Source organism: Hylobates moloch, unplaced genomic scaffold (assembly GCF_009828535.3).
Source record: "Hylobates moloch isolate HMO894 unplaced genomic scaffold, HMol_V3 SCAFFOLD_5, whole genome shotgun sequence".
Classification (NCBI taxonomy): domain Eukaryota; kingdom Metazoa; phylum Chordata; class Mammalia; order Primates; family Hylobatidae; genus Hylobates; species Hylobates moloch.
This window is the reverse complement of record NW_026652280.1, coordinates 9,915,018-9,941,634: the sequence shown is the minus strand read 5'-3', so window position 1 is coordinate 9,941,634 and position 26,617 is coordinate 9,915,018. Positions and strand designations below refer to the sequence as shown.

The 26,617-nt window shown below is 42.0% G+C and overlaps 1 protein-coding gene across 2 annotated transcripts in view; it reads right to left on the bottom strand.

The window, feature by feature from the left end:
* CD226 (CD226 molecule) overlaps nucleotides 1-26,617 on the bottom strand; it is a 114,559-nt gene that overhangs the window by 74,650 nt on the left and 13,292 nt on the right. For both annotated transcript variants that reach the window (XM_058439752.1, XM_058439753.1), the window contains exons 2-3: nucleotides 8,432-8,599; nucleotides 7,803-8,138 (exon numbers count right to left, since the gene is read on the bottom strand). In XM_058439752.1, coding sequence (XP_058295735.1) covers nucleotides 7,803-8,138; nucleotides 8,432-8,477 — 382 coding nt within the window. In that variant the 5' untranslated portion in view covers nucleotides 8,478-8,599. The remainder of the gene's footprint in view (nucleotides 1-7,802; nucleotides 8,139-8,431; nucleotides 8,600-26,617) is intronic.

Here is a 26,617-nt window from a genome sequence, read left to right as displayed (position 1 = left end):
CCTGTATAAAGAAAACACCCTGACTATGAGCCTTAAAGACCCTTTCAGCCCTTCCTGATTCTATTCTATCCCCCACCTACCACGTTTCTGAACTTTGCTTTTCTTCATAGTTTTACCACGTTTGTATCTATAAATAACATATTGTTTAATTATGCATATTTCTAAAACCTTTAAAGAAAAGGAACTCTAGTTTACCTATTTTTTTTTTGTAACTTGCTCTTTCAACACAAAGTTCATGAGCTTCATCCATGTCGGTGAGCAAAGTGATAATTCACTCATTTTAGTGATGTAGAGTATCCTAATGTGTGAATAGATCAGTGTGCTTTTCTGTTCTACTGTTGATGGGTATTTGGGTTGTTACCAATTTTTTGCTATTGCAATCACTGTTGCTATAAATAGTCAGGAATTTTCCCTATAGTGAGAGAACTCTTGGATACCAAACAGAGTAGAATTATTGGATCATAGGATTTGGGGTTTTTAACTAGCTAATGCCATATCATTTTCCAAAACAGGTATGATGGTTAATTTTACATGTCAATTTGAAGGGTGTTTTGGGATGAGATTAACATTTAAATTGGTGAATTTTGAATAAGCAGTTTGCCTCCATAATGTAGGTGAGCTTAATTCAACAAAAAGACCAGCCTCCCCAAGCAAGAGGGATTCTGCAGCAGATGACCTGGGCTTCATCTGTACCATCAGCTCTCCTGGGTCTGCAGCCTGCAAGCCCACACTGCAAATTTGAGCTTATCAGTCTCCATAATCATATGATATAATTTGGCCATGTGCCCACCCAAATCTCATCTTGAGTTGTAGTTCCCATAACCCTCATGTGTCGTGAGAGAGACCAGGTGGAGATAATTGAATCATGGGGGTGGTTTCCCCCACCCTGTTCTCATGATAGTGAGTTAGTTCTCATGAGATCTGTTGGTTTTATAAGGGGCTTCCCCCTGCTCTGGGCACTCATTCTTCTTCTCCCTGCTGCCATGTGAAGGACATATTTGCTTCCCCTTCCACCATGATTGTAAGTTTCCTGAGGCCTCCCCACCCATACTGAACTATGAATCAATTAAACCTCTTTCCTTTATAAATTACCCTGTCTCAGGTATGTCTTTATTAGCAGCATGAAAATTGAGTAATACAGTAAATGAGTACAGCAGAGAGTGGAGGGTTGCTGTAAAGATATCCACAAGTGTGAAAGCAACTTTGGAACTGGGTAACAGGTAGAGGTTGGAAAAGTTTTGAGGGCTCAGAAGAAGACAGGAAAATGTGGGAAATTCAGAAACTTCTAGAAATTTGTTGAATGACATTGACCAAAATGCTGATAGTGATATAAACAATGAAATCCAGGCTGAGGTGGTCTCAGATGGAGATAAGGAACTTGTTCGGAACTGGAGTAAAGGTCGCTGTTGCTATGCAAAGAATTTGGTGGCATTTTGCCTCTGCCCCAAAGATCTGTGGAACTTTGAACTTGAGAGAGATAATTTAGGGTATCTGGCAGAAGAAACTTCTAAGGGGCAAAGCATTCAAGAGGAAGCAGAGCATAAAAAATTTGGAAAATTTGCAGCCTGATGATGCGACAGAAAAGAAAAACATTTTCTGGGAAGAAATTCCAGCCAGCTGCAGAAATTTGCATAAGTAATGAAGAGCCAAATGTAAATCACCAAGACAATGGGGAAAATGTCTCCAAGGCATGTCAGAGACCTTCATGGCAGCCCCTTTCATCATAGGCCCAGAGGCCTAGAAGGGAAAAGTGATTTCCTGGGCCAAGCCTAAGACCCCCTGCTCTATGCAGCCTCAGGACTGCATATGGTGCCCTATGTCCCAGCCATGGCTAAAAGGGGCCAACATACAGCTCATGCTGTTGCTTCAGAGGGTGCAAGCCCCAAGCCTGGACAGCTTACACGTGGTGTTGGGCCTGCGTGTGCACAGAAGTCAAGAACTGTGGTTTGGGAATCTCTGCCTAGATTTCAGAAAATGTACAGAAACACCTGGGTATTCATTCAGAAGTTGCTGCAAGGGCAGAGCCCTCATGGAAGACCTCTGCTAGGGCACTGCAGCAAGGAAATGTGGGGTTGGAGCCCCCACACAGAATCCCCACTGGGGCACTGCCTAGTAGAGCTGTGAGAAGAGGGCCACCATCCTTCAGACCCCACAATCTGAATCTGATCCACAGACAGCTTGCATCATGCACCTGGAGAAGCCACAGATACTCAACACCAGCCTGTGAAAGCAGCCAAGAGGGGAGGCTGTACCCTGCATAGCCAGAGGGGTGGAGCTGTCCAAGACCATGTGTGCCCACCTCCTGCATCAGCATGCCCAGGATATGGGACATGGAGTCAAAGGAGATCATTTTGGAACTTGAAGTTTTAATGACTGCCCTACAAGATTTCAGACTTGCATGGGGCTAGTAGCCCCTTTGTTTTGGCCAATTTCTCTCATTTGGAATTGATGTATTTACCCAATGCCTGTACCCCCCCTTGTATCTAGGAAGTAACTAACTTGCTTTTGATTTTACAGGCTCATAGGCGGAAGGTACTTGCCTTGTCTCAGACGAGACTTTGGACTGTGGACTTTCAGTTAATGCTGGAAAGAGTTAAGACTTTGGGGGACTGTTGAAAGGGTATGGTTGTATTTTGAAATGTGAGGGCGTGAGATTTCGGAGGGGCCAGGGGCAAAATGATATAGTTTGGCTGTTTCCCCACCCAAATCTCATCTTGAATTGTAGTTCCCATAATCCCCAGGTATTGTGGGAGGGACGTGGTGGGAAGTAGTTGAATCACGGGGCCAGTTACCCTCATGCTGTTCTGGTGACAGTGAGTGAATTCTCACAAAATCTGATGGTTTCATAAAGGGCTTTTCCCCCATGTCACTCTGCACTTCTCCTTCCTGCTGCCATGTGAAGAAGGACATGTTTGCTTCCCTTTTCACCATGATTGTACGTTTCCTGAGGCCTCCCCAGCCATACTGAACTGTGAGTCAATTAAACCTCTTTCCCTTATAAATTACCCAGTCTTAAGTATTTCTTCATAGCAGTGTGAGAATAGACTAATACATCATGTGAGCCAATTTCTTATAATAAATCTCTATGTATATACACATTGGTTCTCTTTCTCTGGAGAAGCCTGACTAAAATAATAGAGATACCAATTAATCCTCCTGCTAGCAGTATGTAAGGGTTCCAATCTATAGATGCCTATTTGCTTCCCTTGCCTGCAAACTCTTACTCGCCTACAAGGCTGCAGCTAGTGTAATCTTTCAGGTGGTGAAAGAAAAATCTGGTTTTATTTTGCGCCTCTCTCTAAAAACTATTCAGAGATGTCCCCTGGTCTGCATTACAGACGGAAGTCAAAATTCCATTAGGCACATCAATAACTTTTCAGGTTTATTTCTGACATTCGGCTGCCCTGGTGAGCTGCAACTCCTTTTTCAAGCACAGAATCTACTATATTAAAGCTTTTCCTGAGACTCTAAAGTATCATAAGCTGAGCCCCTTTGCTGGTGCAGGCAGGGAGAGAGTCTCACTCTCACAGTGTCTTCCTTTCCTGGGAGGCTGCCTCTCAGGCCACCTCTGTGGGTGTAGAGGGCCTCAGAGCCCAGGTTGAGAACCACATCTTATCCAAACCCAGTGCTCTAGTCAGAGAGGGCCAAGATCTGCCTCCTGCATGAACTTTACACCTCCACTGTGCCCTTCTTTAAGCCATCAATACCCCCAGGACACCCTTCCCTCTCTGTCTTCTCTCTTCCCCAGACCCCGGCTTCTGTAATTAAAATATTCCTTCCAATTCTTCAAGGTCCAGCACGACTTTTCTCTACCATGGCCCTCCCTGGTTCATTCTGCTGGAGTTAAGGTCTCTGGCTCTTCAGAAAAATCAACTGTGGTCACTCTGGTGCTGTCACTTGGCAGCTCGACAACCTTGGACAAGTGAGTCTACCACCCTGAACCTCAGTGTCTTCTGTTGTATCACGGGAACACATTACCTCCCTATGGTTCTTCATAAGGATTAAATGAAATGACAGTTGCAGCCTACAGAGCAGGTACCCTGTAAACACTAGGTGGCAGAGCATTCTGAGTGGGTCACTCATTTTGGGGGTATTTCTGTAAATGCAACTATATTTGCTTTAACTGACTAATAAAGCCAGAGACACGTAGGTGACAGTATTTTCTCCATGACCTCATAAACTCTGCTAGAAGGGGCTACCTTGAAAATGTTGTCCCCCAAGTCATCTGTGCATATTTTCTCACAAACTAGGTGAAAACAAATGCATTTATTCTTACCATCAGAGTCTCTAAAACAATTGCTAATGAAGAAATGCCTGTTCTGGAAATAACACATATTTTCAAATAACTTTGTATTAGTAGTACCATTTATTCAGAATAAGATGTCCTGTTTGCTCTTAAACTCTAGGCTGAAAGCTGGAGGGGGGTAGCATTGATAGGAGGTACAATGGCCAAGGTCTCCTTCTTCAAGGGCCCTGGTGGGTTCCCATGTTCCCCAGGCTGACAGTTACATCAATTTGCAACTTTATCTGCTGGGACATATGTGAAACTTAGGGCCTTGGAAAGACCACTAGACCTCACTGCACTTCAATGTCATCACCTGTAAAATCAGGCAATACAAACGTTCAAGTGCACACAGGAGATTCAAGGAGGAAGCCTATGAAGATCCAGACTATGTAAAATTCCGCAAATAATAAGCTATCAATAAATAGCAAAACTCAACATATTTACAGAGCATAGGGCCCAACTCCTTCATCCTCCTGAAGTTCTTACAATCTATTATACAAACTAGGATTTCTAGATTCTAAGTCTGATTTTTTTAATATTTAATGTATTTTCAACTCCCCCTTTACAGTATACAAAAGTACAATATTTGCAATCCCAGTATGTTGTTACTAAAGTACATAAGAAAATTTTAAGCACACCTAAGGTTAATTTTGAAATACAACTAATATTTTTTTAAACTCACTATCATTCTTAGTTTAAAAAAGTGAAGCTCTCAAACTCTCAAAATAGGGTAGAACGCCCTCAGTAGCCCATTGCATCAATCTGCTCTTTAAAATATAAATGATCAAAACAAGAGCAATGGATCATGGCTAAGGATACCATCATGAAGAATTCAAACTAGATGGACAGCTGGTATTCCTTCCTCTGACTGATAACTGACTGAAAATCTCCACATTGTATTTTTTTAAGCCCCATGAAAGGGAGAGCTCTCTTTTCCTAACCTCAAAAACTAGCAGTAATGACAAATCTGGATGAAACCAACAGGAAGTATTCCTAAGACCGTTCATATGTGATGTTAAAAATCCTACCTTTGCATAACAACCATCATTTAGTTCTCTACAAGTTAGCTCCATCCTCTATCCTGAAAGGTCAAGCTGTTTTCAGTTGGTTGTCCTGTGACAGAAACCAAAACAGCTAATTTGGAACCCAAACTTTAAAGGCGCACCACACAAGGCAGCAGTGGGGAGTGCATCCTGTTCTAGCTTTGGTGGCTCAGGCCTTGTTTCCAATGGCTCACTCTATGTTAAAAGCTTTGCCAATCTTCTGCTTCGCCTGCCTGACTGATTTAAAGTGAACTACACAGTAAAAACTTCCAAGCAGGATTTAACAGGTGTCTACATACAACAGCAAATGAGGACTTGTATGGTGAAATGGAGTCTTTAATAAATAAACATTTAACTAAAGAAACATTGCAGTTTGACACCCTATAAGCCTCAGCTATATACACAAAATTAGTCTTCACCCTGGCTACACCTAAAGAGAAAGGGAAAACTAAATATATGAAGATGTTTCTTATCTCCTGACCATTTGATATTCCTCATATAATTCTGTAATTGTTCTTTTAGAGCATAGATCTCTTAAAAATAAAGCACTATTATGTCAGATGTCATAAAATGTTCTTCTCTGTACAGCCATGAGTATAATTTGAGAGACACCACACAAGAAACGCACATCTCCAAAAATATTCCCTTCTTTAGATTGTCACTAATATCTGAAAATTTCATTGTTAGTCCTTTTGGATCACAAGCATAGGAAATAACAATAAGATGTCTCATTCTCTGACTACCACGGGCCAAGTTCTTTAAATATATCGTCCCTCAGCCATTCAACAAGTAGAATGGTACTACCAACCCAATTTCCTCTTCAAGAACCTGAGATTCAGAGGGATCCAGCAACTAACACCAGGTTGATGGAAAGTGATGACTATAAACCCAAGTGTTTCCAATATACTACAACCAGTTCATGTAGTCATCACTAGAAAGACAAAACCACAATCTCTGGTAGATAAAGCAAAAAACACTCCAAGGGATCATTGGGTTCTTTCTGACACCACAGCTCACAATTTATGAAGAAAGTGTCCTCTCTAGCTAAACCTGGATGAGGTGAAAGATAGAGCGAGGGCCAAGCTTGGTGGTTCATGCCAGTAATCCTGGCACTTTGGGAGGCCAAGGCAGTTGGATCACTTGAACTCAGGGGTCCAAGAGCAGCCTGGGCAACATGTTGAAACCTCATCTCTACAAAAAAATACAACAATTGGCCTGGCATGGTGTATTAGTCCGTTTTCACGCTGCTGATGAAGATATTCCCAAGACTGGGCAACTTACAAAAGAAAGAGGTTTAATTGGACTTACAGCACCACATGTCTGGGGAAGCCTCACAATCAAGGTGGAAGGCAAGCAGAGCAAGTCATGTCTTACACGGATGGCAGCAGGCAAACAGAGAGAGCTTGTGCAGGGGAACTCCTCTTTTTTTAAACCATCAGATCTTGTGAGACTTATGCACTATCATGAGGACAGCATGGGAAAGACTTGCCCCCATGATTCAATTACCTCCCACCAGGTTCCTCCCACAACACATGGGAATTCAAGATGAGATTTGGGTGGGGACACAGCCAAACCATATCGCATGATGGTGCACACCTGTAGTCCCAGCTACTTGTGGGGCTGAGGTAGGAGAATCGCTTGAGCCCAGGAGCTGGAGGTTGCAGTGAGCCAAGATCATGCTACTGTACTCCAGCCTGGGTGGCAAAGTGAGACTATGTCAAAAAAAAAAAAAAAAAAAAAGGAAGGAAGGGAGGGAGGGAGGGAGGGAGGGAAAGAGGGAGGAAAGAAAGAAAGAAAGAAAGAAAGAAAGAAAGAAGAAAGAAAGAGAGAGAGAGAGAAAGAAAGAAAGAAAGAAAGAAAAGAAAAGAAAGAAGAAAGAAAGAAAGAAAAGAAAGAAAGGAAAGAGGGAAAAAGAAAGAAAGAAAGAAGGAAAGAAAGAAAAGAAAAGAAAGAAAGAAAGAAAAAGAAAGAAAGAAAGAAAGAAAGGAAAAGAAAAAAGAAAAGAAAAGAAAAAAAAGAAAAGAAAAGAAAGAAAAGAAAAGAAACAAACTTAGATTTGGTACTGTAGGAAGAACCTTGAACACCCAGGGGTTGATGTGGGTGCTGAGTGTCCAGCAGAAGGGAACGGTGCTGTGTCACTGTGATAAAGCCCTGAAAGGATCCGGAACCCTGTGTTGCCAACATCAGTTTAATCAAGGCTCAGGTTACCATTAAGACAACATAAAACCTGTGCTTTCTCCTACTACATTCAAATTTGAAAGGGACTTCTACTCGGACACAACAGCACAGTCAGAAAAATGAAACAGACTCCCAAGATTGCTCCTTCAAAGCAGTAGCAACAAAGCATCTAGAAATGGAATTGGAGAATGCCACAGAAATATGAGAAGACATTCTACAGCTTCTACTTGGGCTTTATAGAAACAAATGTTGTAGGTGGATAAAAACGAATTAAAAAAAAAAAAACTTGCCCTTACCTGACTGAACCACCTGTATCACCTTCTGCCAAGTTCCCTGTGGGTAAGTGTAAAGAGAGCAGGAATAGTAGCCAACATCATCTTCAGAGGCATTCCGAAAGAAAAGAGTCATGTTGTTGGAAGCCATCGTTGAATTCAAAAAGTAAACCCTCTCAGCATAGGGCTTCCTTATGACCATGCCATGAGTAGGGCTGAAAATGGCTATGGAATCCTTCTCGGTCCCGATCTTGAACCACTCCACCTGTGTTAAGATGCCCATTGATGGATACACACATTCTAGAGACATGTTCTTGGCAAAGGGAACTGATGTATGCCAAAGCACCTCTTCACATTGAGCTGAAATATACAACATCACATTAATTCTGTTAGCCTTGATGACGGAAACACCAAATCCATATCTTAAGCTTTTGAAGACCTAGTGCACTGAGATCACAGTAAAGGCTGACAGTTTCTGCCTTTGTCTAAAAAGGTGTCCTGCTGATAATTGGAAAATGTAACTTTTAGTTTTTCTGAACAAGTGAGAAATTATCCTAGCCAACTAAAGAGCATTGTAAATTCTGAATATGCCATACTGTATGAACAAAAACAGGAGCAAAAATTTTAAATGAAGATATAAAGATCATCTTTACCTCTGTAAACATGAAGAAGAGCCAAAAGTAAAGTAGGATAATCCATCTCTGGAAACTATTTGAAAGGCTGGTCTATTAAAAAAAAATTGCTTTTTATATGTGACATGCAGATCCCCAGCACAATGCAGTTTCCTTCCTCTCAGATGTTATCAGTCGTGTCTTCTTTTTCTAAAGTGTGAACACAGGAAAAAGGCCTTAGCTTAAAAGACAGGTTTGCTCTCGTATGAGGATGGGCAGATTGGAGTTACTTCTCTCTCGGGGAACCAGTCGGCTTATTTTCAGGCTTTCATTTTCTACAAGGAGTCATTCATTCAACAAACATGTGCTGCATGCATTCTCTGTGCCTAACTCTGCTGTAGGCAATGAGGATACACCCTACAAAAAATATATATCTATATTGTCATGATAGAACTTACATTCTACGGGGAGGAGGCAGAAACTAAAATAAAGATGTAAAAATATAAATAATAAGTGAAAGGTGGTGCACGCATGGAGCAGAGAAGTCCTCACTGAGAGCATAAGATGAGGCAGAGGCTGAAGTGGGTGGAGGGAGCCTACGCCCAGCGCTGACAACCCATCCTGTGGCCTTCCTTTCACCTCTTCCTCCCTTGCTGATCTCAGGCATTTGCTTTGGTGAGGACCAAAAAACAGATCAAAAGCCCATCAGATACAAAAGTATGGTGGCCCAGGGCATATGCAGATCTACCAGTATGAGAGATTTAACTTTAGATTTTGAAATAATTATAGAGTCACAAGAAGTCACAAAGAGTACAGAGAGGTCCCTGCCCCCAGGTTCTGCCAGGGGTCATATCTTACATCATTATAGTACAATATCAAAACAGGATTCATTTTTCAGGTTCATCATTGCTCTCTTCTTTCTCTTATAAAATACAAGTTCCAGTTCTTAAGAACTTGTTAGGAACACATCAGCATGTCATTATAAAAAGTATGCCCCTATAAAAAGAGGAATTGTATAAATGCATTTGACCCTGGTAAGAGTGTCAAAATAGAAGATGAGTAAAACTTGGGAAAAGTAGGAGCAGAAACCACTGAAGACAATTGTATCTAATGCCAACCCTGAACTTTGTTTGTGACTCAGTCTCAAAGTGTATAAGCAAGTGTCGACCACTCAGCGTGAGTATCTAATGTGGGAACTTTCTCAGGGAACATAAAATCAACAATGTAACGATAATCAGAACGAAATTGTAATGTGTACATATAATCAAGCATGGTGTCACCTTGTGTTTACATGGCATTATATTTTCTAAAAGCTTTCACATCTATGATATTATTTGTGCCTCTAGTTGTTTTGTGATGTAGTCAAAAGAGGTATCTGTTACCTCTGTTTTGTAAATAAGTCAATCCAACAATGCCTCCAAATTTTACTGAGCTATGCCGGGTCCTCTGCTTAGTCCCTTGGAAATACAATCATAAAGAGGACACATCTCTGCTCTCAGGTTATGCATAATATAGCGGGTCATATCAATTTTAAAAGCAATTTATTATAGCAAAACATGATCATCTCTATACAAGTCATTTGCTAAGTTTTATGAAAGCCAGAGAGAGAACAAATCATTCTAATAGATTGTGGAAAAGGTTTTTTTTTTCCCAAAGGAAAAAGTGGGAGAAAGACAGAGACGTGACAATGCGGGTGTTTCAGGAAATGGTGTGACTACAGTCTTGTGGGTGGAGAAGTGACCGAAAATGAGACTGAGTCTGGATTGAAAAGTGACCTGAGTGACACACACAAAGGAACTGAAACGTAGCAATCAGAAACCGTGGCGTCATGCTAACTTCTGTAACTCCAGCACCCAGCACAATTCCTCAGGCAAAGCGGCTCTCAGTAACGCCTGTGACGTTAACACATCCTTGACAGGAACACGGAGCCGCCGAGGCGCTGATGGAGGAAGCGGTGCACACAACTTCGCATTTTGGAAAGATAATCTTGGTCACTGCACAGAACAAACTGGAGTGGCAAGGACATGGAAGACTTCCATCAGAGTTGGAAAAATTAACTGCATCTATTATGTCCTAATGACAAGATCTTCTCCTGACAGGCACCAGCAAAAATGAAACTACAAATCCCGGGCTAAACCAAGTCCAGAGAATTCCTGAGGTCCTCAGGACAGGGTCCCCCTAAGTACCCCTCCTGCACTCATATCTTCTGCCTCAGACCTGTGTCCCTTCACACACAAACACACACATGGATACATGCACACACTGACACACTCCCACGCTCAAATGCATGAACCCACACATGCTGTCTCCCAAACATGCATGCACTCACACACACATGCACTAGCACATGCTCTAACACACACACACACAACATGCACGCACATACACATGCACCCACACACACGCTCACACACTGTCTCAGACACACAATCACATGCATGTGCACACATACTCTCACATCCACGCACACTCACACTCATGCACTTATACATGTTATCACACTCACATAGGCACACTGTCTCACACACTCACACACTGTCTCACACAATCACATGCATGTGCATGCATACTCTCAAACACACATCCACACATGTGCATGCACTTACACATGCTCTCACACTCACATGTGCACATATTCACACTTTCTCACACACTCACACACTATCTCACACACACAATCATATGCAGGTGCTCACATACTCTCAAACACACTCACATATACATGCACTCACACACATGCACACACACATGCATGCACTTATACATGTTCTCACACATGCTCACATATGCACACACAATCTCACATAATCACATGCATCTGCACATATACTCTCAAACACTCGTACATGCATACACTCACACGCAATGCACACATGCATGCGTTTACACATGCTCACACAATTTGCACACTCACACACTCTCTCTCTCACACACACACACACATATACAGCATCTGGCGTGATCTCAAAACAGACAGTGTATGGCCAAAGTCTAACATACCACCTGCTCTTTTACAGAAAAACTTTTTCATTCCCCCAGTCTAGTTGGAAAGACAGACATCAGACGAACATACAAATCAGTGCACAGTTATGAAGTGCATGTCACGTTATGAAAAGGAAGCAACACACACAGGCATGGGAGAGAACGGCTGGGGCTGCAGCCAAGCAGAGGCTGTGTCAGGTTGGTGGTCAGGAAAGGCTCTCAGGCAGTGAAGTGTGTTCTGGAATCTGCAGAAGCAAGAGGCTGTGGCCACATGCAGGGTGTGGCCAGGTGTGAGGACGAGCAGTCCAGGTGGATAGGAGAGCAGGTGCACAAAGTCAGAGACTTTGTGGAAGTTTTTCAATCATTGTAGCTGAATCCATTGAGGAAAGATGGAAACAGAAAGACGTAGAGATGAGTGGGGTGGGAGTACATTTGCCTTATATACTTCCTGGTACAATTCTAAGAGCAATTGGAGATTGTTAAGCACCAGAATAATATGATAAGATTTAAACTATTAGAAAGATAACTGACCATCACCCATTTCACTTTCCTCACTCCTAGCAGTATTGTGCCTGAGTTTGAGTATCCACCCCTTTCCACACGCCACAGAGATATTATGACAAATCGAAGCTATTCTACTGAAAACTATAATTTTGTGCGTGTGTGCGTGTGTGTGTGTGTGTGTGTGTGTGTGTGTGTGTGTGTAGAGGTAGGGACTTGCTATGTTGCCCAGACTGATCTCAAACTCCGGGTCTCAAGTGACTCTCCCACTTCAGCCTCCTGGGTAGCTGGGACTATAGGCATGAGCCACCACACTTAGCTAATTTTTTAAAATTATTTTTTGTGGAAACAGGGTCTTGCCAAGGCTTGCTTGGAGCTTCTAGACTCATGTAATTCTGCACTTGTACATGGTGGCCTCCTAAAGTGTTGGGAGTACAGGCGTGATCCACCATGACCAGCCTGAAAACTATGATTGATTTGAGGGGTCAAAGAAGCCAACTATGGCCTGAGTTGGCCCATCAGAGTGAAGGAAGTTATTCACATTCCATGCCAGAAAAACAGCATGGAATGTGAACAATTTATCTTCTCTCCATCCCTGTTTCTATCTTTATCTCCTCTGATTATGCATGAACAAGAATGCTGTCCTGGTTACCATAGGCAGCCATATTGAAGGAAATCAGCCTGAGGACAAACAGGGTGGTAGAGAGAGACAGAATGAATGTGGGGCTCAGATGGCATTACTGAGCTACTGAATCCACGAACTCTGGAGTCTGAACATATTACATAGAATTGCAAGGGGCCTTGAATAGCCAAAATGGTATTGAAAAAGAAGAAAAAGCTGAAAGACTAACATTTCCCATTTCAAAACTGTAGTACACAGCTACAGTAATCAAAACAGTGTAGGTATTGGCATATCCATAGACAAATAGACCAAGGAAATTGAAATGATGGTCAAAACAGATGTTAGATAGGATGTGGAGAAAAGAGAACATTTATACACTGTTCATGGGAAGGTAAATTAGTACAACATCTATGGAAGATAGTATGGCGATTCCCCAAAGAACTAAAAATAGAATTACCATTAGATCCAGCAGTCTCACTACAGGGTATCTACCCAAAGGAAAAGAAATCATTATATTAAAAATATACCTGCCCTTATATGTTTATTGCAGCACTATTCACAATAACCAAGATATGGAATCAACCTAAGTGCCCATCAATGAAGGATTAGATAAAGAAACTGTGGTATATATACACAATGGAATACTACACAGCCATAAAAAGAATGAAATCATGTCTTTTGTAGCAACATAGATAGACTGGGAAGCCATTACATTAAATGAAACAATTCAGACACAGAAACTCAAATACCACGTTCTCACTTGTAAATGGGAGCAAAATAATGTGTACCCATGGACATATAGTATGCAATAATGGACATTGGAGACTTGGAAGAATGGGAGAGTAGAAAGGGGTGAGGGATAGAAATTAATGTGTACAACATATATTATTCAGGTGATGGTTATATTAAAAGTCCAGACTTCACCACTACATAATAAAACTGCCCTTATACAAAACTGCCCTTGTACCCCTTGAATTTATACAAATAAAATAAGCCCATACATCTATGAACAATTGATATTCAACAAGGTGCCAACCCTGCTGAATGGGGAAATAATAGCTTCTTCAATAAATGGTCCTGGGACAACTGGCTAGCCACATGCAAAAGCATGAAATTGGATCCCTACCTCCCGTGAAACACAAAAACCAACTTAAAATGGGTTGACCTAAATATAAGACCTCAGACTGTAGAAATCTTAGAATAAGCACAGGGGTAAATTTTTAAGACCTGGAAGTTGGCAACGGATTCTTAGATTTGACATCAAACCTATGGGCAACAAAGAAAAAAATAAATTGGACTTACTAAAATTAAAAACTTTTGTGCATCAAAGGACATTTTTGAGAAAGTGAAAAGTCACCCTACAGAATGCAAGCAAATATTTGCAAATAATCTGAGTATGCTCTAATATCCATAATATATAAGGAACTCTCACACTTTAACATAAAAGAAACGACCCAATTTTCAAATGGGCAAAGTACTTGAATAGACATTTTTCTCCAAAAGATGCTCAACATTATCAGTCAATAAGGAAACACAAATAAGAACCACAATGAGAACTCACTTTGTATCTACTAGGATGGCTATAATCAAAAAGAGAAAAATAAATATGTTAGGGAAAATGTGGAGAAATTGGAACCCTTGTGTACTGTTGCAAAAGCATTGTAAAGAAATGTAAAATGATGCAGCTGCTGTGAAGAACAGTTTAGAGATTCTTCAAAACGTTCAACAGGATTACTATATGACCCAGAAGTTTTACTCCTAGGTATATACTCAAAAGAATATACTCAAACCAATCCTTGTAGACCAATGTTTATAGCAGCATTAGTCACAAAAGCCAGAAGGTGGTAACGATCCAAACGTCTGGCAACAAGTGAATGAATGAATGAACAAATTGTGATCAAATCCATACAATGGAATATTACCCAGCCATAAAAAGGAATGAAGGGCTAATGCATGCTACAACATGAATAAGCCTTGACAACATTATGCTAAGTCAAAGAATGCAGAAACAAAAGGCCACGTTTTGTAAAAATCCATTTATATGAAATATCCAGATAGTTAAATCCATGGAGATGGAAAACAGATTGGTGATTTGCCAATTGACTGACTGTTGGAAGGAGGGAATAGGGAGTGACTGTTTAAGGTATGGGGTTTTCTTTAAAATGATGAAAACGTTTTGGAATCTGACAATAGCGGTCATCGCAGAACATTGTGGATGTACTAAATACCACCGAACTGTATACTTTAAAATGTTTAATCTTGACCCGGTGTGGTGGCTCACACCTGTAATCCCAGTACTTTGGAAGGCCAAGGCAGGTGGATCGCTTGAGGTCAGGAGTTCAAAACCAGCCTGGCCAACATGGTGAAACCCCAACTCTACTAAAAATACAAAAATTAGCTGTGCGTGGTGGTGCGCAACTGTAATCCCAGCTACTTGGGAGGCTGACAGGAGAATCACTTGAACCTGGCAGGTGGAGGTTGCAGTGAGCTGAGATTGTGCCACTGCACTCCAGCCAGGTCAACAGAGAAAGATTTCGTTCCAAAAAAAAAAAGTTTAATCTTATGTTGAATAAACCTTAGGTGAACAATGTTATGTGAATTTCACCTCGATTTTTAAAAATTATTACTAGTGAATAGTATGAGTCCAGGTCTTACCAATGAATGAGGCCACCCCATCTTGCTGTTGGCCACGTATTAATTGATTTCAGTTGATCCCCCAACCACCCCAGTCCAAAGATGCCAAGTACATTCTAAGAATACAGTACATTAGCATAGTACAGTCTAAGCATAGAGTCCACGGACATGCTCTGTGTCACAATTTTGTGATAACAGCTGGAAATAAATAATGCAAAAGATCATGATAGTCGAGGTTGTCAGATAAATGATTTAAGATATTTTAAAAAATTATGTGCTTATTAAACAAATGCCAAAACATATATATTTTCTGAGGGAGGGGTCAGGGTTGGGTAAAGTGGGGTAGAGGTGCAGGTAGAGAGGTAGAAGGGCCGAGGGCCAGGCAGGCATCTGCAACACTGTGCTGCCTCAAATCCTAAAGGAAATGAGATGAAACATAGCATCATCCACTCTCAGTGGCTTCTATGATCAGGCCCAAGGTGAACTTCCTCACCCAGGATGAAGAAATGAGGTGCATGGGAGGAGGATTGGAAAAGGGGTACTAACCGGTAATAACTTGTAGGAACTCCTTATTCCCAAGGCATCCAGAGCCAACTAGTCGAGAGATGAAGAGAACTTAAGCGTATTTGCACCCTGGAATCGAGGGTCCTAGAGGTCACGGATTGGAATGAAAGGGGCAGAAAGATTTGCAGCTGAAGACAAAATCCAGCTGTTACGACTTTGCTAGAGATGAGCCCTATTTATCAACATCTAACCAAAGACAAATAGAGACGGTGCTTGAGCTATTTTTGTTGTGTCAGCAGCCATTTTTTGCATGATTTATGAAGGGATTTTGGCTTGAGGTTTTTTTTTCTAATAGAGCTGTCTGTATAAAAGAGCTTTGTTCTCAAGGAAGTCATTAATCAAAATATTACTGGATTTCTCGACTATTAAAAATGTCTCAGCTAACCACATGAGCACGAATTCATCTCACAAGCTTGCCTCTGAATGCAGACTCCTAGGTGGCCTGGGGGGGTGGGGACGGGGAACACTCTTTAGCCACACTGTTTTTCTTCCCCTAGGCTGTCCACGCAGGCAGAACCTTCCCTGTCACCTCAGTTTCGTTGCTTCTGCTACCTACAATATGTCCTGCTTCCCCAGATGTCTCCACGGTTTCTGAGCATTGGGAGGAGTCTCCTAGTGTCTACTCAATGACCCCACCTTCCCCAGTTTATGCAAAAACACCTGATGTGTGTGATGGAGAATCTACTCTGATATCTCTCGACACTTGCTTGGAAAACTATTCACATGCTGGAAAGCAGAGGACTGCAAACAGAAAATCTAGCTAAACTCAGAACAAGTGACTGGGGCTGGGAAGATTATAGTGTGAGGTCGTTTGCTCCCTCCGCTCTTTCTCAGATGCGAGGGTTTAGCTGCCTTCTGCTGGGATGCCCCAGCTGCTGAGAGGCTCATGCTTCCAGCAAGATTTCCACAGGAGTCCGGGCGCGGTGGGTCACGCCTGTAATCCCAGCACTTTGGGAGGCCGAGGCGGGCGGATCATGAGGTCAGGAGATCGAGACCATCCTGGCTAACACGGTGAAACCCCGTCTCTACTAAAAATACAAAAAATTAGCCGGGTGTGGTGGCGGGCGTCTGTAGTCCCGGTACTCAGGAGGCTGAGGCAGGAGAATGGCGTGAACCCGGGAGGCGGAGCTCGCAGTGAGCCAAGATCACGCCACTGCACTCCAGCCTGGGTGAAGGAGCGAGACTCCGTCTCAAAAAAAAAAAAAAAAAAAAAAAAAAAAAAAAAAAAAAAAGATTTCCACAGGAACACAATAGTCTGGGTTTCTGCTCCCTTCCTCAAATAATCTCATTAAGAGAATCTTTCCAACGTGGGCCACATGGTCTCCTCTAGACCATGATACCCTCAGAACCTCGGCAAGTCATACACATGTCCCCAGGGGTGAGGCTACTGCTGAGTGACCAGTAGAACCCCACTTCTAGTCAACGCAGAGACTCCAGCTGGGGTTCAGCAGGGATCCTCTAAGACAGGGTTCTGAAACTATGGCCTGAGAACTGAATGCAGCCCACTGTCTGATTTCCATAAACAGTTTGGTTGGAGACAGCTATGCTCATTTGGTTACATACCATCCACCACTGTTTTTGTGCTGCAATGCTGGAAACAAGAGGTGTTGGGTCACAACTGACAGACACCACATGGCCCACAAAGCTGTAAATATTAACTATCTGGCCCTTTACAGAAAACGTTTCCCAACCCTTGAGTAGGATAATAAATCTTTGGATCATGGACATTTATTATTTAAGTTCATCCTTGTTCAGTCTTGCTGGAGAGAAGATTTAGCTTGATAGACCAGATGCCGGTAAAATTAGCTCGGTTTTCTTATTCTCAAGAACTTTACGATCAGATCTATTATAAATACAATTCTAGAGACAGACTGAGAAAAAGTACTTAACTGGCACCCTTTTGCTACAAACTGCACCCCCTCATTAAACTAACAGTTCACAGAACACCGAGTACTTAACTTACTCCAGCTTTTTCCGGCAACTCTGTTTTCCTGCTGCATCAACTTGCCATGGTTTCACTGGCAGCCCCCACCCTTTCGCACACAATTAATTTAAAAAGTTGAGCTCAGACACAACCAGTCTTTTTTCTGAGAAGGTTACTAACCTTGAGATGTGAGTGCTGCTCGCCCTAACGCTTCTTCCCATCTGTGTCTTGGTTAAGGGCTTTTATCGTATCCTGTTTATCACGGCCTCTTAGCCTCAACCCCCTCTTGGTCACTGCAAGCTCCCTGCTGCTCCCTCCCTTAATTAGCACTGCAAGAGCTGAGGGGAGCTTTCAGCCCACTCGGGAGCTGACTCTGCCAGTGCTCTTCTCTCTACCAGAACTTCTTCAGATAGCAACTGAAGTGAATCACTAATATTTCATGAAGCAGGGTTTTTTGAAGTCAAGTTTACCTGCTTCTGGAAGCAACTTTACTATTGCAGCTACTCAGACTCATTCCAAACTCAGATAAAGTTCTGTCCCTCTTTTCCCCCAAATAATCTACAATTTGAAAGGACGCACTTCTTTGTTCTAGCTCTAAATAGAAACTACACTCCCCGCCGAAATCAGTTTGTTTCTCTGCCTTTTCTTCCATTTTTTTCTGCCAATCAAAGCACATTAGATTCAGCTGTCTCTTTAAGTGAAGACGCTTCCTTATCTCTGCCCATATCTAAGTATGTTTCCGTCTTACTTTCTAGATACTCTTTTTTTCTTTGCCTCCCATTCTCCAACAGAAAAAGTACACAAGTCGGTGTTTCCTGAGAACTAACTCTGCATGTTTAGCAGCTTTTGTCTCTTAGAAACACTGGTTTTTTTGCTGCACCAGGCCATGGCAAAGTTAGTTTTATTGGTTCCTTTGATTTATTAGGTTATGGAGGTTCCCTGCTGGTTAAACCACCATGAAGGATTGTGGCTGAGGCTTTAGTGTGTAAAATTCATAGAAAGACTAGGAAGGAAGGACCGTGTTTGACAGGTGAGAAGGCACTCATGGGGCTGCCCTACCCTGCACATTCAATTATGCATGGCAGGTACAGGACTGGTCTCTTCTGCTGGACCACTGCATATAGGAAAGCAAGGGAGAAGAAAGTGTAATACTGCCTCTCATGACACAAGTGTTTACTGAGCCTTATTATGGGCCAGAGGTAGCCAGAGTAGCCTTCTCAAACACCTGCCTGACTCTCATCATTTCCTTCAATGCCTCACTGTCCTCAAGAGAATATCCAAATGGCTTACTGACTTGCAAGGCCTGTGTCATTGATAGCTGCCATTTTCCCAGTGTTATGTCTTATAATTCTTCTGCTCACTCCTAGCCTTTATTGCTCATCCACCTTACATTGTGTAATTTGAGGACAATGCTCTGATGGGGCAGGGCCTTCGCACGTGGAGTTTCCTCACCTTCTCTTATCCCTCTCCCATCCAGCAGGTCTCAGCTCAAATGTATCATATCAGATACTCTCCTTGGGGCCCACATCTGTCCTGTGAGTTTCCTGAGAACCGCAAATATGTCCTCACTGAAACTTACCACATCCTATTATGATGCCTATTCAGTCGCTGCATTTTTTACTAGAGCCTGATAGGCACTTCTAGGCCCAGGTAAAGTCTCATCCCTGCTCTATCAGATCCTTGCACAGGGCCCTTGCCCACGCCAAGTGCTCAGTCAGCACTTGTAGAATAAGGACAAAGCCATGCAATCATGCAATGACTTCCAGCTGTAAGGTTTCCATATTGTGATCACAATCCCAGTTCCATCTTGTTACCAATCCACCATCGTTGGGGCTGCTTTTTTGCCTCAACTTTCGATTTTCTCAAGGAAAAAGACAAAAACAGCCTTGACCCAAAACACCCACTGATTTTTGCAGGACAGACCCAAAGACAAGTTTTCTTTTGAGTCAAAACTCTTCCTCAGAATTATTCAGTGGGCCCTGAAGTGAACCTCACACATCGGCTGAAACAGTCACCGTCTACCCACCTGGTTCACAATAGGGTGAATGCAAATACTATCTATCAGGACAGTAGCTGCTGCTCATACCTACAGGGACCTGGCTTGAGAATATCTTTCGTTTACTCCCTGACTCACAAAATCCAGATTGATACAGGCTAGGGGGTTTTCCCAAATTACTTTTTCATGGTCACTCCCTAATTCAGTGTTCACAGGCAAATACACACACACACACACACACACACACACACATCCTTCTCCTTCTTATCACCCATAATAAAGCTATTGCTATTTTGTTTTTTATTTTTATTATTTAGCTATTGCTATTTTTAAGGGAGGCACAATGGAGATATCTTTTGTTGTTTCTCTGTAGAGGTTTATCGTCTCTGGTTTATTTCACTTCTTCTTGGAGGCTCTCGAAATCTTGTAATAAATACAAAGAACCCAAGACTTAGCTTTGAATCATTTCCAAAGAAACACAGGCATCCCAAGGTCTTGGCCCAAAGGATGCAACATTGTTCCCCCAACATGGAACTACAGAATTTTACTCAGCAAATAGGGGAAATGTTGAAATATCACATGATCGATAATAAATTACAAAACAAACAATAAAAATAACCTGAGACAAATTAAATTGCCCTGAATCTCCAGAGAACAGATGTCCTAAATGTTCTAAGCAGCAGAACAAATGGACGTAAAGAGGGAAAGTAGTGAGACAGAATGAAGATTACCACTCAGAGATCAACAAGAGCCCTTTCTCCAACATTTTTCCATGACCCTTACAAAAGGCTTTTTGAGCAATTTAAAGCAAAAATACTCTTTAACCTTACCAGTTGTTGACAGAAGCAGGAAACAGCAAAAGTCATCACATCCCTAGGTGCAGCATCGCATCAGCTACCTCCTTCCTCTTTTTTTCTAAGGTCACCAAGGCACTAACTTGCTGTTCTAACAAAGGGTAAGGAAAGAAAGAATCAAGCACTTGCCCTGCCTTTCCTGTACAAATTATAATTCAAGGTGACCCGAGGTTCTCTTTATAGAAAAATTCAGCTACTAAGTGGAAAAAACAATCATAGTTATTTTTTAAGTCACCATTTTGCAACCCCTATTAAAATAATAGATGGAGACAATTGTTAATAGACGCTAAAACCATGAGGTGGAAGGTTAATGGGGAAGCTTATAATGAAAGGTGCTGCTGATTGACAATACCTGAGCCCTTGGATCAGCTGTAATCTCGCTAAATATGGCACAGCCAGGCATGAGGGGGCTCCGACAAGATGCAGCAGGAAGAAAGCAGCGCCACCTAGGAAGTCCTCTTCCCCGAGTAGCTGAGCCTGAATGCAGCCAAGCCTCTAGAGGTAACCAGCAGTGCATAGAAAATACAGACAATGGCTGGGCACAGTGGTTCACACCTGTAATCGCAGCACTTTGGGAGGCTGAGGCAGGCAGATCACCTGAAGTTCGAGACCAGCCTAGCAAATATGGTGAAACCCCGTCTCTACTAAAAATACAAAAATTAGCTGGTTGTGGTGGTGCACGTCTGTAATCCCAGCTACTTGGGAGGCTGAGGAATGAGCATCACTTGAACCTGGCAGGCAGTGGTTGTAGTGAGCCAAGATTGCGCCACTGCACTCCAACCTGGGTGACAGAGCAAGACTCCATCTTAAAAAAAAAAAAAGAAGAAAAGAAAGGAAAAGCAAAAGAAAACAAACAAAATACAGACAATAAAAGACTGAGTTAAAGGACGCTACGAGACCACAAGGAAGCAACGAACTGAACATAGAAAGCAGGAGCTACTGCAGAACAAATATCTGTTTCCTCCAGCAACAAAAGGCAATTATGATGAACACAACCAGTAAATGCCAAAAAGATACTTGACGATTTTTTGTTGTTGTTGAGATGGAGTCTTGCTCTGTTGCCCAGGCTGGAGTGCAGTGACACAATCTTGGCTCACTTCAACCTTCACTACCTGGGTTCAAGTGATTCTCCTGCCTCAGCCTCCCAAGTAGCTGGGATTACAGGCATGCACCAACACGCATGGCTAATTTTTGTAATTTTAGTAGAAGCAGGGTTTCACCTTGTTGGCCAGGCTGGTTTTGAATTCCTGACCTCAGGTGATCTGCCTGCCTCAGCCTCCCAAAGTGCTGGAATTACAGGCATGAGCCACCGTGCCTGGCCAGATACTTGATAATTTTAAATATCCTTTCCTGGGAAAGACTCATAGCAATTTTACAATTTCATCAGCATGATAAAGAAAATTTATGAGAAACTAACAGCAACCTTGATAGTGAGACACTAGAAAAATCTCGATTCAATTTTGAAATAAGACAAGGATGACCACAATCACTGTCAATATTTAACATATTCTGGAGGTTTTAACTAAATGTAATAGATTTTAAAAAGGAATAGGAGCTGTAAACCTTGAAAATTATTTAAAATATAGGATTTGTAGGTGATCCACCTAGAAAACATGGTCAAATAAAACAGAAAAGAATTTAATAAGCTGCCTAGCAAAATAATTTTATAAGACTCAGTAGCTTTATTGTATATCCTATCCAAAAGAACAGCAAAATTCACACATGCGTATGTATGTGTAGGCATAAATGTGTGCCTGTGTGAATATATATGAATGTACCTCAAGAATTTGTAGGATTGAAACAAAGAAATTTGCTAATTTATCAAAGGAAATAAAAGAAGTCTTGAATAAATGGAGGTATGTCCTATGCTCCTCTATGGCAAGACTCAATTTTGAGAATGCAACAAAAATTTTTTTTTAGTTACCTGGAATTTTATACTCTTTTACATTATTAATCAGGTCAGGCTATGAACAGCTATTCATGAGGCACTTATTGACGGCACTCTGCAAAAAGGTCTTCACTTAGTATATTGTGGAAATGTTATATGTTTGCACAATCAATCATTGAAGACCTCTTGCAACACACATATCCCCATAAAAGTAAGCAATGGATGAACTGCTGTGAAAAGTGCTCTCTGGAGCAGAAATCCAACCCTGGTTCTTACCTGGTTTTAGCATTGCCAAGGGCCCAGCAAACTTCACCCACGACTCCCTTGGCCACTGTTCTTTTCTTCCTCTGCTGTTTTTATTCCCCCTCTCTGGAGGCTCTCAAGGTTTCAAGGAAATAAGTACTTACACACACATCTTAAGGACTCCAGACCTCAAGTATCAGGCCCGGGTAAGTGCTAAGTTCTTCTTTGGGAATTTTTCTAAATGACACCAGGAAGCAGCAGCCAGCAGCACAGCTATATGGACAAACAGGGACTTGCAGATACCCACTATCTCTTTCCCCCAGTCCCAGTCCCCTGACAAAGCTCATGCCTTTCTCCTCTGCATTCCACATCCCTTTCTGCTGCAACTATTTGATAACATTGCACATGCATTATGGCTACTTAGTAAAGTGGGTGAGAGTTGCCATCCTGTAATTAAAAGAGTGTGAGCTTTGCAGAGGGACTTGGGTTCAAATCCTGTTCCATGCCTGGCTAGCTGTGGGACCTCCAGTCCTCAGGGCATTGATGGCAGCACAGATCCCAGCTAGGCCACGGCTGATTGTCCAGGAGGGCAGCCTCCACCTCATGTTACCCATGGCCCAGTGGGCTTCACTCTTGTCGGGGTCCACTGAGGGTCTTTTGACACTCTCAGTGTCAAAAAGGTTGTTTTGCCTCCTGAACTCTCAATACTGCTGTATCTCAGATTATTTAAAGAAAATTTCACTTTCCAAAATGGCAGAAACCCCATATTGCTTAAATTAAGATATATTCTTTCTAGAATTTTTTACTGAGAACATTTTCGTCTGCAATTGGACAATGTAGCTTATATCTGAACTGCTTAGTTAGCATCTACAGAACAGTCACTGTCCCCAAAACTCACCACCTTAGCAGGGTGCCTGAATGAGGGAGGGTCTCCAGCCTCAGCCACACATTGGGCTGCACCTCCCTGGAATCTGAATCTGGTACAATGTTATCTAATGTAGTTAAGATCACATCTCTCAGGCTCCCTGAATCCAGTCCAATATACACCTTGTTGTATTTATTAACAACCTTGCATTTCACTCTCCAAAGTGTCTTGATTTGGGTGACAAACTCTATGGTCACCCTAAGAGCCACTATGGAGGCTGTGGGTTTGAAGGAAACCCCTCAGATCTGGGAAATCCAGGACAGTGGGTCATCCCTGATATAGCAGGGACCAGGACTCCCTGGGTCCAGCCCACCTTCCCTCATGGCCAGCTCACTTGAGGGGCTGGGGTATGTCTTCTACCCACACCTCAGTAAGGATTGCCCTCAGCCATCAGAAAGCATCTAACAATTCTGGCTCTGAAAGGGAGCAGGGCCAGAGTCTCACCCTCCTCTTCCTAGGACATGTGGCCTATTTGAAAAGTTGCCTCCTTGGCCCTGAAGACTACACGGATTCAGGAAGGGCAGGCTGCATCAGCCAGAAAAGGTCCTTCCATAGCCTTACCCCAGGCAAGGGCATTTATTCACCCTTACTGACACCTGCTTGAGGCCGTCAACAGTGGTTCCGAAAACCAAACAGTGTGCTGAGGGAACCAGCTCTTTCATCCACTGGAGAGAGAAGAAGACAGCTCATTTTATAAAATAAACAGATGAACCAATATACAAATAAATAAATTCTTTCTAACCTGCTGGAACACTCCATGTAAAGTTGTGCCCTTTGTCTTATGTTTGTATTTTATGTTCATCTCTGGACCCTCCAACTTGAACATATGTTCCTTGATGTGAAGACTGCCTTGTTAACCACTGTAGCAAACCGACCAACTGTCAGTGTTTGCCTGGTGCCAGATAGTTTCCCAGGACTCAAGACTTTGAAGTGCTGACTCCGGGACAGCCCCAGGCAAACCCAGACAGCTGATCACCCTAGCTGTATCCCCAGTGCCAAGAGCAGTGCCCAGCATATAGTAAGAGTTCACAAAACAATTGCTGCCTGGCTATGATCTTAACTCTTATTTTGCAGTTTTGTTCTTAGAATTTAAAGAGCGGAGAGAACTGAAGGAGACAGAGACACAAAAAACCCTTCAAAAAATCAATGAATCCAGGAGCTGGTTTTTTGAAAAGATCAACAAAATTGATAGATGGCTAGCAAGACTAATAAAAAAGAAAAGAGAGAAGAATCAAATAGACGCAATAAAAAATGATAAAGGGGATATCACCACTGATCCCACAGAAATACAAACTACCATCAGAGAATACTATAAACACCTCTACGCAAATAAACTAGAAAATCTAGAATAAATGGATAAATTCCTGGACATATACACTATCTGAAGACTAAACCAGGAAGAAGTTGAATTCCTGAATAGACCAGTAACAGGCTCTGAAATTGAGGCAATAATTAATAGCCTACCAACCAAAAAAAAGCCCAGGACCAGACGGATTCACAGCCAAATTCTACCAGAGGTACAAGGAGGAGTTGGTACCATTACTTCTGAAACTATTCCAATCAACAGAAAAAGAGGGAATCCTCCCTAACTCATTTTATGAGGCCAGCATCATCCTGATACCAAAGCCTGGCAGAGACACCACAACAAAAGAGAATTTTAGACCAATATCCCTGATGAACATTGATGCAAAAATCCTCAATAAAATACTGGCAAACCAAATCCAGCAGCACATCAAAAAGCTTATCCACCAGGATCAAGTGGACTTCATCCCTGGGATGCAAGGCTGGTTCAACATATGCAAATCAATAAATGTAATCCAGCATATAGACAGAACCAAAGACGAAAACCACATTATTATCTCAATAGATGCAGAAAAGGCCTTTGACAAAATTCAACAGCCCTTCATGCTAAAAACTCTCAATAAATTAGGTATTGATGGGACGTATCTCACAATAATAAGAGCTATCTATGACAAACCCATAACCAATATCATACTGAATGAGCAAAAACTGGAAGCAATCCCTTTGAAAACTGGCACAGGACAGGGATGCCCTCTCTCACCACTTCTATTCAACATAGTGTTGGTAGTTCTGGCCAGGGCAATCAGGCAGGAGAAAGAAATAAAAGGTATTCAATTAGGAAAAGAGGAAGTCAAATTGTCCCTGTTTGCAGATGACATGATTGTATATTTAGAAAACCCCATCGTCTCAGCCCCAAAGCTCCTTAAGCTGATAAGCAACTTCAGCAAAGTCTCAGGATACAAAATCAATGTGCAAAAATCACAAGCATTCTTATACACCAATAACAGACAGCCAAATCATGAGTGAACTCCAATTCACAATTGCTTCAAAGAGAATAAAATACCTAGGAATCCAACTTACAAGGGATGTGAAGGACCTCTTCAAGGAGAACTACAAACCACTGCTCAACAAAATAAAAGAGGATACAAACAAATGGAAGAACATTCCATGCTCATGGATAGGAAGAATCAATATCATGAAAATGGCCATACTACCCAAGGTAATTTATAGATTCAATGCCATCCCCATCAAGCTACCAATGACTTTCTTCACAGAATTGGAAAAAACTACTTTAAAGTTCATATGGAACCAAAAAAGAGCTCGCACTGCCAAGTCAATCCTAAGCCAAAAGAATAAAGCTGGAGGCATCACACTACCTGACTTCAAACTATACTACAAGGCTACAGTAACCGAAACAGCATGGTACTGGTACCAAAACAGAGATATAGACCAATGGAACAGAACAGAGCTCTCAGAAATAATACCACACATCTACAACCATCTGATCTTTGACAAACCTGACAAAAATAAGAAATGGGGAAAGGATTCCCTATTAAATAAATGGTGCTGGGAAAACTTGCTAGCCATATTTAGAAAGCTGAAACTGGATCCCTTCCTTAACACTTTATACAAAAATTAATTCAAGATGGATTAAAGACTTAAATGTTAGATCTAAAACCATAAAAGCCCTAGAAGAAAACCTAGGCAATACCATTCAGGACACAGGCATGGGCAAAGACTTCATGTCTAAAACACCAAAAGCAATGGCAACAAAAGCCAAAATTGACAAATGG